Source organism: Theropithecus gelada, chromosome X, assembly GCF_003255815.1.
Source record: "Theropithecus gelada isolate Dixy chromosome X, Tgel_1.0, whole genome shotgun sequence".
Lineage (NCBI taxonomy): Eukaryota > Metazoa > Chordata > Mammalia > Primates > Cercopithecidae > Theropithecus > Theropithecus gelada.
This window is the reverse complement of record NC_037689.1, coordinates 54,370,669-54,385,641: the sequence shown is the minus strand read 5'-3', so window position 1 is coordinate 54,385,641 and position 14,973 is coordinate 54,370,669. Positions and strand designations below refer to the sequence as shown.

The 14,973-nt window shown below is 33.0% G+C and overlaps 1 protein-coding gene across 1 annotated transcript in view; it reads left to right on the top strand.

The window, feature by feature from the left end:
* Nucleotides 1-14,973, top strand: part of DMD (dystrophin) — a 2,044,437-nt gene that overhangs the window by 740,937 nt on the left and 1,288,527 nt on the right. Inside the window, exons 22-23 of the mRNA XM_025371836.1 lie at nt 9,598-9,743; nt 13,526-13,738. Coding sequence (XP_025227621.1) covers nt 9,598-9,743; nt 13,526-13,738 — 359 coding nt within the window. The remainder of the gene's footprint in view (nt 1-9,597; nt 9,744-13,525; nt 13,739-14,973) is intronic.

The following is a 14,973-nucleotide window of genomic DNA, read 5'->3' as shown; positions in this document are numbered from 1 at the left end:
ACTTTAAGTTCTAGGGTACATGTGCATAACGTGCAGGTTTGTTACATATGTATACTTGTGCCATGTTGGTGTGCTGCACCCATCAACTCGTCATTTACATCAGGTATAACTCCCAGTGCAATCCCTCCCCCCTCCCCCCTCCCCATGATAGGCCCCGGTGTGTGATGTTCCCCTTCCCGAGTCCAAGTGATCTCATTGTTCAGTTCCCACCTATGAGTGAGAATATGCGGTGTTTGGTTTACTGTTCTTGTGATAGTTTGCTAAGGATGCAGCTGGAAACCATCATTCTTAGCAAACTATCACAAGACATACTTATTTAAGCAAGCTATGTGCTTATTGTGAGATAGAAGAATTGTTCACTGGCCTCAAGAATCATGGGAAAACTCGCTAAATGCCAAGTTAAAGCTATACATATATATATGTATATACGTATATATACATAGTGTGTGTGTGTATACGTATGCATATATACACACACACACACATATATATACACACACACACACACACACAAATTATGTGACAGGAACCTCATACTGTTTTCCAAAATGGCTATACTAATTTACATTCCCACCAACAGTGTACAAGTATTCTTTTCTCCACAGCCTCTCCAACATTTATCTTTCATAATTTTAAAAGTGGCTGTTCTAATTTTAACATATGTAAGGTAACACATCATTGTGATTTTTACATTTTTCTGATGTTTAGAGATGTTGAGCATTTTTTTCACATATCTGTTGGCCATTGGTGCCTCTTATTTCAAGAAATGTCTGTTCATATCCCTTGCCCGTTTTTTAATCAGGTTATTTGTTTTCTTGCTGTTGAGTTCTCTGAGTTTTCTATATATTTTGGATATTTACCCCTTACTAGGTATTTGATTTGCAAATATTTTCTTTTGATCTGTGAGCTGCCTCTTCACTCTGTTTATAGTTTTGTTTTCTGTGCAGAAGCTTTTTAGTTTGATGCAATCTAATTTGTCTGTTTTTGCTTTTGTTGTCCATGCCATATCCATTTCAGCATTATTCATAACAGCCAAGATGTGGAAACAACCTAAATGTCTATCACAGGGTGAAAGGATAAAGAAAATGTGATATATATACACACACACACACATAGATAGATGTATAGTGATATACATATATACTGATATATAGATTATATATAGTGATATACATATATAGTTTTATATATATATTCCAATGTCTATATATGGTATATATACGCAATGGAATACTATACAGTCTTTAAAAAGAAGGAATTTCTGTGATTTGCCACCATGTAGATGGAACTGGAGGACATTGCGCTAGCTGAAATGAGCCAGGCAAAGAAAGACAAATACTATATGATCTCACTTACATGTGGAATCAAAAAAAAGTCAAATTATAGAAACAGAATAGAGAGGTAGTTACCAGAGACTGCGGGGGAGAGGAAGGTTGGGAAAGGGAAGGTGTTGATCAAAGGCTAGAAAGTTTCACTTACACTGGAGGAATAAATTCTAGCGATCGCTTGTATTGCGTGGTGGGCACAGTTAATAAAAATGTGTATTTCAAAATTAGTAAAAGAATAGATTTTAATATCCTCATCACAAAAAAGATAAGTTGGTGAGGTGATTAATATGTTAATTAACATGAGCGAATATTTTACAATGCATACACAGATCAAAACATCACATACCCCATAAATACATAGAATTATTATTTGTTAGTTAAATATAAAATAGTTTAACAGGATATTTTGAAAATAGGATTGCTAAGTGGATAGAGCTACTTTTAGAAAAAGAGGGAAAATTCAGCAAAAGAAAAAACTCTTAAATTCTAATAAATATTTCTGTAGTGTGGTAGTTTATACTTACACAAAGTTGGTTAGAAAAAAAAACAGCTGTCCTGGAAAATAAATCAATTGTCCAGGAGGTGAAAAATAGAGCAGTACTTATGAAAATGACCCCAATTTCAGTTGGTTCATTGGAGTTTTATGACTTTTAAAACAAATTCTAAGGTGGCCTTAGATCAAATTCCTATAAACCCATCTATTTCACTCATGTCAGACCACACCTAGTGCCCTTTGTAAGAATGGAGCCTGAGCAGCAGGAACTTACAACAGAGCAAGTGGCATAAGCAAAAAGGCGTGAAGTAATTAAATGGCATATTTAGATTGGAGGATAGAATATTGATTTTGATAGGAAATTGGGCTAAAATGTTGATTGAATTCCCAATCACAAAGATACTTGTATTTCAAACTAAGGAAACAACTTATATGTTGGCATTAGAAATTCAAGTTATACTCAAACTTCCTTGCACTTCTAATTATCTGAAGGACCATTTCTAGTATGTTAATCATCATATGTCCTGTCTTATTTCTTGACACCTTTTCCAGTGTTCACATTTTAGAGAAATGCTTACTTTTGTCATGTTCTATGTTATTTAATAAAGTTTGGAGCCTTTGCTGATTGCATTATCTCCTTGACTTTAGATTGATCACAGGGAATAGGAAAAAGGTGGGATCTGGTTGGTATGGAATTAAAGACTCAAGTTGAGCATTTTTCCACAGTAGATATATGTCATTAGTTCAACTTCTACACATATGTGCAATGCATTTTTTCCCCCACAGGTAATGATGGGGAATTCAAGTTGGACTCGATTTAATATTCACAACAGGACTTTACATGTTTTTAAATGCTGTTGCTATTAAGACTACTAACATACCATCTCTTTCTCTCCCCAAATGGATTACATGGGAGCCTTTTCCAGCTTCCATATAAACACTATCCAATAGAAAAGTAATAGCCATATACTTAATTTTAAATGTTCTAGAAACCACATTAACAGATGAACAGGTAAAAGCCATTTCAAAATATTATTGTTTCAACATAGAATCAAAATTTTAAAATGTAGAAATAGGTTTACATTCTTTTTGTATGAATTGTCCAATATCTCATGTGTCTTTATGTATACAGAACATCTCAACTCAAACTGGCCCCCATTTCAAGTGCTTAATGGCCACGTAGCCGGTTGCTACCTTATTGGTTGGCGCAGTTACGTCTTCCTTCTCTCTACTGTACATTCTCTGATGCTTAAGTGCCTATTTTCTGAGTAGTTCTATTTTTTAAGAGGAGAGATTTTTTTTTTCAGTGAAGTGTCGTATATAACCGACTGTTCTGGGATCTCTTTATCATGACAGTTATGTCTTTCAGAATTTTCAATAGAGGTCTCTGTTTACTTTGCTTTCCAGTTAAAGTGGTTTGCCCTTGACATAGACTCATGTGTATTAGAAAACGTAGCATCTAATTTCATACTTAGCTCTTTTGTTTGTAACAAAATAGTCTTGCTTTGTCTCTCTTGGTCTGTCCTTTGCTCTCCTCTTTTTTCTCGCTTCTTTTCCCTTTAGCCCCTCCCTCTTTTCAGAGTTAAATACAAGCAGTTTTTAAACAAAAGGTTCAGAAAACTTCTTTTTTATATTCCTATACTGTAATTTTAGATGTCAGTTTGCCTATACTTTATCACTTCCATCCCCCACATGGCTATATTAAATGTGTAGATATTAATGGAATATATACATTTTTTACTTTTCAAGATAAACAGTAGTATAGGATAGGAGCTCTTAATTTTTATTTTCCCAGTAATTTACAGTGCGTGCTTCCAAGCTTGCGATCACTTATATTAATTTTAATTTTGTTGAATATATTTCACTAATAACACAAAAGATATCTGCATTTTAAAAATAGTCCTTTAGCAACAGAATAGTAGAAACTGTCATATGAATACTTTCGAGATAAAAGTTACATATTTATAAGCAATATATCGGCTAAATGTTAAATCTTCAGGCCATATTTTTCCTGAGTCTGTACTGAGTCTAATGATGTCAGTAGAACTCTTGAGGTCTTTTAAGATGGTAGGTTATTAGATTGGATATGTTTATTGTCTTATTGCTGTCAGTAAAGATAAACTTATCTGTTGGATTATTAATCTCTATTTCTACATAAAAGGAAAAAAAGTGAATTTCCCTAGATGGAGCTGGTCTATTTCTGCTCCTATGTTGGGATCACAAGGGCAGCATCTACACATATCTCGCCGACTAGTAGGTTGGGCAGCTCATACTGAGTTTGCCCTTGGGTTCATTGGCTCCTGTGTAAGACTTTTTCTTTCTTCTTATCCAAAACAGATTTAGAATTCTTCACTGGCATTCCCTGGCATGCATGGTTTAAATGAGATACTCTAAATCATTGCAAATTTGTCAAGCATTTCCTGAACCTTGATAGCAATCCTTGCTGTCATTACATAGTGTCATTACATTCCACATAAGAAAATCAGAAAAAGAAATTGTGATATTTATGTTTGTAGGAGTGTATTTTTTTGTTTGTTTGTTTTCCAGCTTGCCCCAGAAACTACATTAGATGAACAGATTCCCCAACTAATCTTTGGAAGTTTATTTGTTAAATCTACAAAAGAATTCCCAAGAGATTAGATTTTTTGAAATGATCAGTTTCAAATTAATTTAATACTAAATTAGGGTGAGGATTGGAATGCAAGGAGGAATTAAAAATATGCATGTTTTAATTATAGTTTACCAATATGAAGTGATTCCCATGAGATTCAGTTGTTGGACCATTTAGCGTAGATACATGCAATAAAAATTGTAAAGGTCTGTTGAATAGAAGACTAGTAGCAAATGAAAGGATGTCATCCCATGTATGTTGCTCATCTTTGGCACTCAGAAGTAATTGACGGATAGTCACTCAGCCTCAATTGTGTTAGGGGCTGGAGAATGGATTGAATGAAAACTATGAACTCTGAATTATGACTATGATAAAATTAAAACTTTATATTATAACCAGTGCTTATGATTCTGAGGAAAATACTGAATTCTCAGTGAGTTCAAATTTGATGTAAATTTGATATTTTCTATTTCAACATATTAAACATACATTTTCATTGTTAAAATAATGTAGTTAATGAATTAAATTCTGTGAATATGTAAATAATGACAGCATAAACATATTGTAAAAGGCAGGTAATTTTAATCATATTTAAGATGTATGTAAAGGCCAGGTACGGTGGCTCACACCTGTAATCTCAACACTTTACAAGGCTGAGGCAGGAGGATGGCTTGAGTACAGGAGTTTGAGACTAGCCTGGGCAACATAGGGAAACCTTATCTCTACAAAAAAAAAATAAAATAAAATAAAAATTAACCTGGCATGGTGGCACGTGCCTGTAGTCCCAGCTACTCGGGAGGCTGAGATGGGAGGATCGGTCAAGCCTGGGAGGTCGAGGCTGCAGTGAGCCATGATTGCACCACTGCAGTCCTGCCTGGATGACAGAGACCCTGTCTCAAAGAAAAAAAGGATGTATATAAAAATCTTTGTTACCTTATTGTATAACTTTCAAAAATATAGCTGATATTTTAATGGTCAGTAATCTTTGAAAATATGTAGCTCACTTAGTAGCTCATTTCTTCATTGTTTTCTGATGGCCTGTATCATCTCCATAGTTTTTGGGGCTAATTTTTTTCTGCACTTTCCACTTTTACAAGTAGTTCTGTCTTCTGTCAGAACAGAGTGAAATTTTGATTTAGATCTCAGTGGGGGGACTTCAAGTCTTGTACCTGAATACCGATCAGAAGTTATACAGAAAAAAATCAATAATTCAGAGACTGAAGTGTTTCAATTTTCATTAAATAAACCAGAAAGAAGTTAAAGAGGAGACATGTTCAAGTTCAATTAAACCAATTTTTATGAAGCTTATGGTTCATCCAACATACCACCTTGTGTCTGCCCATAGTCCCCTCTCCTTCTAGATCATTTGCTGAAATTACATCTCAGACACAATCATTTGCTTCGTTGTAACTAAATACTTCACTTTACTTCACTGTTATTTATAAGGTCCGTTTTGGACTTTGTTTATTTGTAATCATCTAGCAATCAAATAAATGCATCTGCCACTCTCGCCACTCCTCTTCAACATAGTAGTAGAAGTCCTAGCCAGAGCAGTCAGACAAGAGAAAGAAATAAAGGGTATCCAAATCGGTAAAGAGGAAGTCACACTGTCAGTGTTTACTGACTGTATGATCGTTTACCTTCAAAACCCTAAAGACTCCTCCAGAAAGCTTCTAGAACTGATAAAATAATTCAGCAAAGTTTCCAGATACAAGATTAATGTACGCAAATCAGTAGCTTTTCTATATAACAACAGTGACCAAGCAGAGAATCAAATCAAGAACTCAACCCCTTTTACAATAGCTGCAAAATAAATAAGTAAATAAAATAAAACAACAACAACAAAAACTTAGGAATATACCTAACCAAGGAGTCGAAAGACCTCTCCAAGGAAAACTAGAAAACACTGCTGAAAGAAATCTTAGATGACACAAACAAATGGAAACACATCCCATACTCAAAGATGGGTAGAATCAGTATTGTGAAAATGACCATACTGCCAAAAGCAATCTACAAATTCAATGCAATTCACATAAAAATATTGGCATCATTCTTCACAGAATTAGAAAAAAACAATTCCAAAATTCACGTGGAACCAAAAAGGAGCCTGCACAGCCAAAGTAAGACTAAACAAAAAAGAACAAATCTGGAGGCATCACGCTACCTGATTTCAAACTATACTAAAAGTCCATAGTCACCAAAACAGCATGGTACTGGTATAAATATAGGCACATAGACCAATGGAACAGAATAGAGAACCTAGAAATAAACCAAAATACTTAAAGCTAACCAACCTTCAACAAAGCAAACGAAAACATAAAGTCAGGAAAGGACACCCTTTTTAACAAATGGTGCTGGGATAATTGGCTAGCCACATGTAGGAGAATGAAATTGGACCCTCATTTTTCACCTTGTACAAAAACCAACTAAAGATGGATTAAAGACTTAAACCGAAGACACGAAACTATAAAAATTCTAGAAGATAGCATTGGAAAAACCTTTCTAGACATTGGCTTAAGCAAGGATTTCATGACCAAGAACCCAAAAGCAAATGTAATAAAAACAAGGATAAGTCGCTGGGACCTAATTTAAACTAAAAAGCTTTTGCATGGCAAAAGAAACAGCAAACAGACAACCCACAGAGTGGTAGAAAATCTTCACAATCTATACATCTGACAAAGGACTAATATCCAGAATCTGTAACAAATTCGAATCAGTAAGAAAAATACAATCCCATCAAAAAGTGGCCTAAGGACATGAATAGACAGTTCTCGAAAGGAAATATACAAACGACCAACAAACATATGAAAAATGCTAACATTACGAATGATTAGGGAAGTGCAAATCAAAACCACATGTGATACCGTCTTACTCTTGCAACAATGGTAATAATAAAAAAAATTTAAAAAATAGTACATGTTGGCATGGATGTGTTGATCGGGGAACACTTGTACACTGCTGGTGGGGATGTAAACAAGTACAGTCACTATGAAAAATAGTGTGGAGATTCCTTAAATAACTAAAAGTAGAACTACCACTTGATCCAGCAATCCCATTACTGGGTATCTACTCAGAGGAAAATAAGTCATTATTCAAAAAAGATACTTGCACATGCATATTTATAGCAGCACAATTCACAATTGCAAAATCGTGGAACCAACCCAAATGCCCATCACTGAATGAGTGGTTAAAGAAACTGTGGTGCGTGTGTTGTGTGTGTGTGTGTGTATATATATATGCATATACATATATGTGTGTGTGTGTATATATATATATATGTATGTATATATGATGGAGTACTACTCAGTCATAAAAAGGAATGAATTAATAGCATTTGCAGTGACTTGAATGAGATTGGAGACTATTTAAGTAAAGTAACTCAGGAATGGAAAACCAAACATCGCATGTTCTCACTGATAAGTGGGAGATAATCTATGAGGACCCACACAGGCATTAGAATGATATAATGGACTTTGGGGACTTTTGGGGAAGGTTGGGGGGAGGGATAAAAGACTACAAATAGGGTATGGTGTATACTGCTCAGGTGATGGGTGCACCACAATCTCACAAATCACCACTAAAGAACTTACCTATGTAACCAAATACCACCCGTACCCCCAATAACTTATGGAAAAATAAAAAATAAATGCATCTGGTTAATAGAGAAACATATTATTTGTGTAAATTAAAACAGTGAGATTTTAAGTACCACAAAGATTTTTTAATAAGAAATCAAAAGTGCTTAGATTAAGTATAATCTCATAACATTTTTATGAGTTCCCAAATAATTGCAATATAAGCATATTGAATAAAATTAGCCATTTCTAACATTTCGGTATCCATTGCCAACACACTCTAAAATTATCACAACCATCTGAATACTACATTAAATACATGCAAAATACTTTCCTATAGTCTTCTCATTTAGTGTAGAAGGAATTGGTGTATTGAAATGACATTCACATCCCAGCAATTAAAATAATATGATTTAGATTATGTTATTTGATGTGATGATGTAAACCAGGACTTTGCATTGTGATTTCATGTATTTAGAAACATTATTCATTATCTGTTTAAATATGGCTTCTCCCACATTCTGGGATGCATATATAGTAGACCGTTTTACTGTGTTTTCTATCTTTTTGTGTCTCCATGTTTCATTCCAGGTATTTGCTTCTGAATCTTAAGGTTTAGTAATTCTCTATTTACCCCTGTCAAATTTGCTGTTAAACCCATGCACTTAGTTCTTACTTTTCACTTACTATATCTTTAATTCTAGAATTTCTTTGGGATTATCCATAAAATGTTTTGTCCTTTTTATAGTTTACAGTTCTCTGCAGCATTCTCAATCTTGTGTCTAATCTCTTTCAACATGGTCAATGTAGCTACTTAAGTCACATTTCATACATATACATATACACACATACTTTAAAACATATAAACTTGTATGTATACACATACTGTATATCTCTGTATAATACTTTCCCTAATATACTTATGTATTATAATTGTGCATATAAAAGTATATACATACACACACACATATGCCTCTTTAATAGCCTGTTTTCTCAATTGCAATTGGGATTAACAATGTATGTACCTCAGAGGTTTATTATAAGAGTTAAGAATGATAATATATATATGGGATTATTATTAGAGTTCTTGATACATATAAAGCATACATAAATGGGTTTTGTTTCAGTAAAATTAGACATGACATGATGTAATTTAAAAATCAAGGGCTTTGGATAATGATACTATTTTTTTCCAAAGGCAAATGATAACACTGAAAGACAGTAGCCTTTCAATATCAGATACAATTGGACTCTGCTCGGTTTCTCCAAATACCATCTGTATCACCTTGGGCAAATGACTCAGCTTCTCTGTTTTTCTGTTTCCTGACCTTATAAAATGAATTGAACAATATAGATTTTCCAGGTGGTTTTGTGAATTTAATGTAACATATATAAGGACACTGGCATACTACACATGTAGCAGGAATATATCTTCATAATCATAATAATATTCAAATACATTTTTCAGATGTTCTAATTTTGTTAATATGTGAAACTAGTGATATAATTGAGTTTGCTGACAATGTAGGAAAACATGGCAAAGTGTGAAACAGTTAAGTGATTCTCATTATTTTTTCCCTTTTGATAAAGTTTTTGACACTTTGCCACCCATGCGCTATCAGGAGACGATGAGTGCCATCAGGACATGGGTCCAGCAGTCAGAAACCAAACTCTCCATACCTCAACTTAGTGTCACCGACTATGAAATCATGGAGCAGAGACTCGGGGAATTGCAGGTCTGTGAATATTTGAATGTCAAAGCAATAAAGCATGCTTATCAAGCATTCACATTGATAGAACCTTTAAATAATAATAGAATTTAATTAATTCTGGCAAGTATGGTAGTTTGCCCATTGAGCAAATGAAAATGAGAGTTTAAAGTATTATTTATGTATACACTCTATCTATGGATATATGTATACAGGCATATATATATATGCAGTTTTTGAAAACAATTGTGTGATCTATTTATGAAGTATATTTTTAATTTAGCATGCATTTTCAGACGTATTGATTTTGATTATTAGAAACACCATTGTTTTATTCCCCACTTTTGCTTCTTTATTTGTAACTCCTGTCACATTCTCAAACATACGGGTAAAATCAGTGTACAGTCATCCCTTTGTATCCATGGGGAATTGGTTCCAGGAACTCCTATGAATATCAGAATCCACAGATGCTCAAGTCCTTGATATGAATGGTGTAATATTTGCATATAACTTACGCACATCGTCCCATATACTTTAACTCATCTCTGGATTACTTCTAATATCTAATACAATGTAAATACTATGAAAATAGATGTTATACTGTATTATTTAGGAAGTAGTGACAATGAAAAAGTCTTACATGTTGAGTACGGTTGTAATTATTTTTTTCGAATATTATCTATTAGTAGTTGATTGAATCCACTGATTCAGAATCCACAAATATGGAGGTCTGCCTATATTTATAAAATTAGTTTAAACTTAAACATTAATTTTATGTAATAATGTAATGAGATATTTGAATTCTAATAGCTACATTTTTTAACATCCTTGTATCAGGAAAGATATACTAATATGGGAAATGAAAGAAATAATTTGTAAGAGATGTTAGAATACTTTTCCTACTTTATTTGTTTTATTTTCTTTTTAGACAGAGTTTCACTCTTGTTGCCTAGGCTGGAGTGCAGTAGTGCTATCTTGGCTCACTGCAACCTACGCCTCCCGGGTTCAAGCGATTCCCCTGCCTTAGCCTCCTGAGTAGCTGGAATTACAGGCACGCGCCACCCCGCCCAGCTAACTTTTGTATTTTTTAAGTGGAGATGGGGTTTCACTATGTTGGCCAGGCTGGTCTCAAACTCCTGACCTCGGATGATATGTCTGCCTCAGCCTCCCAAAGTGCTGGGATTACAGGCATGAGCCACTGTGTCCAGCCCTTTTCCTACTAATTTTAAAATACTGCATAATATATTCAATAACTTTTTATTTCTTAAGACATGAAAACATATGAGTTATATTTAGAAGCTGAGATAATATGTGCCCTTTAAGAAAAATGTTTTAAAAATTCAAATTTTAACTTTATCGTATAGAATCTTTTCCTGAGAATTAAATATTTTTTTGAAGTAATGTATTCAAAGGAAAATATATTTAAGCAGCTTTCATTATATATTGTCCTATTTAGATATTCTGTGATACCAAATGGTAGTTGTTTAGCCTTTTTTGTTTCCTTTTGTTGCAGTTTTTAATGCTTGGCATAATGATTCCAAAGTCTATTTGGAAAAATGTGTGGCCTAATAGAACTAGTAAACTTTAAAAAATAAGAATAAAAACGTGCAACAATAAGGAAAGTGAAGAAAACACACAAGAAAAGGCAATTAGATGAGCAGAAGACACTATTTCCACTGAAAAAAAATAGGAAAGAAAATAATCGTTCATAAATATTATTGGGAAATGTATTAATTAACAAAAAAATAAGGTATGAACATTTCCCCCAAAGTTACACCAAAATAAAAACCACATACAATAGAATGTTCAAAAATGTGGGGAAGTGTAAACTTTGGAAAATGTTTAAAATAATAATGTAAAAATTGAGGTAGAGAAGCTTAAAAATCAATGGAAGCAATCACAGTCATTGTAAAAACACCAGAGACAATTTTAAAGAAATATGATACCAAGGAAACTTTCTTTTTTTTTTTTTTTTTCTGTGAGTAAGGAAGAAAGTCTTGAGTAAGGTACCCTCCAAAAAGAGACATATATGAATAATAAATCTATGAATAATTGTAACTTAAATTGTAAAGGAAGAAGTAAAAAAAAAGTTACAAAATGAGGTAACTTTTTTACATACTAAATTGTGTACACACACACAAAAGATATAAGTATGGATTTGGAAGTGGTGAACTAAAAATTCTCTCTTACTGCTGGAAATGTAAACTCAATATGAATTTTACTGAGGTTAACACTTCAGTGCACCCTAATAACATACAACAATGTTAATATAATTTCCAGGAAGTCTATATCTTACAGAAATAATCAGAATACACTCAAAGATGTAAATGGAACTGGAGATAGATAGGACATTGATGGATGGATGGATAGATAGATAGGTAGGTAGTTAGAGATAAACATAATTTACATGAGTGGAAAACTAGAAATCAATTTGTAGAACTAATAATGGAAATTGTTAAACTAGAGAAGCCATAACAATTTTTGTTTTTGAAAAAACAAAAAATTGACAAGGGCAAATGCTCCCAATAAAATAACCTAGCTCAAAGTGTAGTTACATGCTAGGTATTGTCTAAATAATCAGTCATAGGGGAACAATTTAAAACAGTGAAATAAAAGTAAAGTAAAAATAAACAAGTTGGCCGGGCGCGGTGGCTCAAGCCTGTAATCCCAGCACTTTGGGAGGCCGAGACGGGTGGATCACGAGGTCAGGAGATCGAGACCATCCTGGCTAACACGGTGAAACCCCATCTCTACTAAAAAATACAAAAAATTAGCCGGGCGAGGTGGTGGGCGCCTGTAGTCCCAGCTACTCGGGAGGCTGAGGCAGGAGAATGGCGTGAACCCAGGAGGCAGAGCTTGCAGTGAGCTGAGATGCGGCCACTGCACTCCAGCCTGGGCGACAGAGCAAGACTCCGTCTCAAAACAAAAACAAAAACAAAAACAAAACACAAGTTAAGTACCACCAAATAGGCATAGGATACTATGAAACTATAAAAGTTAGATGTTTGACAAATTTTGGTTGATATAGGTCAAATTATGTGAGAAAGAATAACTGGGTATGTGTGCATATATGATCATATATTTAATATTTAGCTATACATAGAACAAATTGATAATTTATATAAAATGTTCTTTTTTTTCATTTTTTTAATGAACCTTTATTATTTTATAAAGAGAAAGTTACATTTAAGTAAATATTGAACAGGGGAAGCCTAAAGTTGTCATCCAATGTAAGAAATTTCATGTGTCATACAGAATAAGTATAAATAAATTTTATAAATTCTCCACAAAATTATCCTTGAATCCCACCATAATACTACATAACAGAATAACATTTTTTGAAAATATGAAACATTAAGTACATATTCAGTAAGTTTTTCTATTGCATATATCAATATTATTAGCTATAGTTTTACGTAGAGTTTACTTTCCTGAAAGCTCAGTATGATTAACTTCAACTCCATTAACTGTATCACAACTGCTGTTAGTTATATATATATACTTAATTCAGTATAATTAGATGCACCAAAACTCTTTGGCTCTGTAAGATATAGTTTTGAGATATATTTGACATTGTTTAGAAAAATGCATAGGGAGTGTTAAATAAAATATCACTAAGTAATATGCAGGTTACTCTTAGGATAATATGTAAAATTTAAATTACCACTAGATGTTTATAACTGATATAAGATCATCTACTTTGTTTACATGTTTGAATCATAGATTTCATTTTAAGTATAGTTAATTTAACGAAAACTCATCAATTATTCATCAATTAGTATAAATGTATTTAAAAAATTGTTTTTGAGGTTTTACAAAGTTCTCTGCAAGAGCAACAAAGTGGCCTAAACTATCTCAGCACCACTGTGAAAGAGATGTCAAAGAAAGCCCCCTCTGAAATCAGCCGAAAATATCAATTAGAATTTGAAGAAATTGAGACACGCTGGAAGAAGCTCTCCTCCCAGCTAGTCGAGCATTGTCAAAAGCTAGAGGAGCAAATGAATAAACTCCGAAAAATTCAGGTAATTCAAGATTTTACTTTCTACACTCATTTTTATGTACTTGTTATTTTCCTAACAATACACTGTAAACTGTAAAGGTACGCAAACATTTGACCTCCAGCATCTTTCAAAGTTAGTGATAAGATGAAAAGACATGAGTCTTTTACAAAGGATGGTGATTTGCTTATTCCTTCTAAGAAAAGAATAAGAGTTTTCTCAGTTTTTTGTAGAATTAATTTGCTATTTTCACCATTACCAATAGGAATTAAACATGTTTTTAGTTTAATGATTTTCAAAACCAATCATTCATTTAGTCTGGTTGTCTTTTAAGATACAGGTAATCATTTATCTTATGACTAGGAAACAGTTATGTATATATACATTATACAGATGTATAATGTAATCAGTATATGTATAATGTATAGTATGTGTATTATTATTTCCTATATTACCTTTTGTTTCTGCTGTTTTGCTATTATAAAAAGTATGAGTAAACTATGCTGTCTACATGTGCTATTATATATATAAAATACAGTGATATAATCATAAAATTGTATTATATATTAATCCCATTATGTATAACTCCATATATGTATATGTGTAGGAGAAATGTAGGTGTATTAATGTCCTGTGACACTCCTAAGAAATTACCACAAATTTAATGGCTTCAAACAACATAATTTATTATATTATAGTTCTGGAGGTCAGAAGTTCAGAATTAGTCTCTGTGGGCTAAAATTAAGGTGTTAGCAGAACTGTGTCTGTTTTGGAGGCTTTAAAAGAGAATGTGTTTTATTGGCATTTTTAGCTTCCATATGTATGTATATACACACACACATATAATGTGTACATATGTGTATATATGTGCATATAATTGAATTATATATCATGTACATATATACATATCTAATAATATATCACATATGTAACATGTTATGTATATTAATGTTACATATGTAAGATATAGTAATAAATTATTTTATCACCATACTGAATTTGTAATTATATGCTTAAATTTTACCCCATCACCTTCTTCCTGAAACCAAATCCTCTTGACTTAATTTGTTTGAATAGTGCCATCATAGTAATAACCACTCAAACTAAAGAAAAACAGTAAACCAACAATTGCATTAAGATCTAAAAGCCTGAATTATTCAGTGAGGTAAGTAATGTGTCCCTTGAGTGGTCAATTATTGTGAAAAATGTTAATACTGGGAAGGAAATGTCAAAAACATTATGGTATGATGGAAAAACAT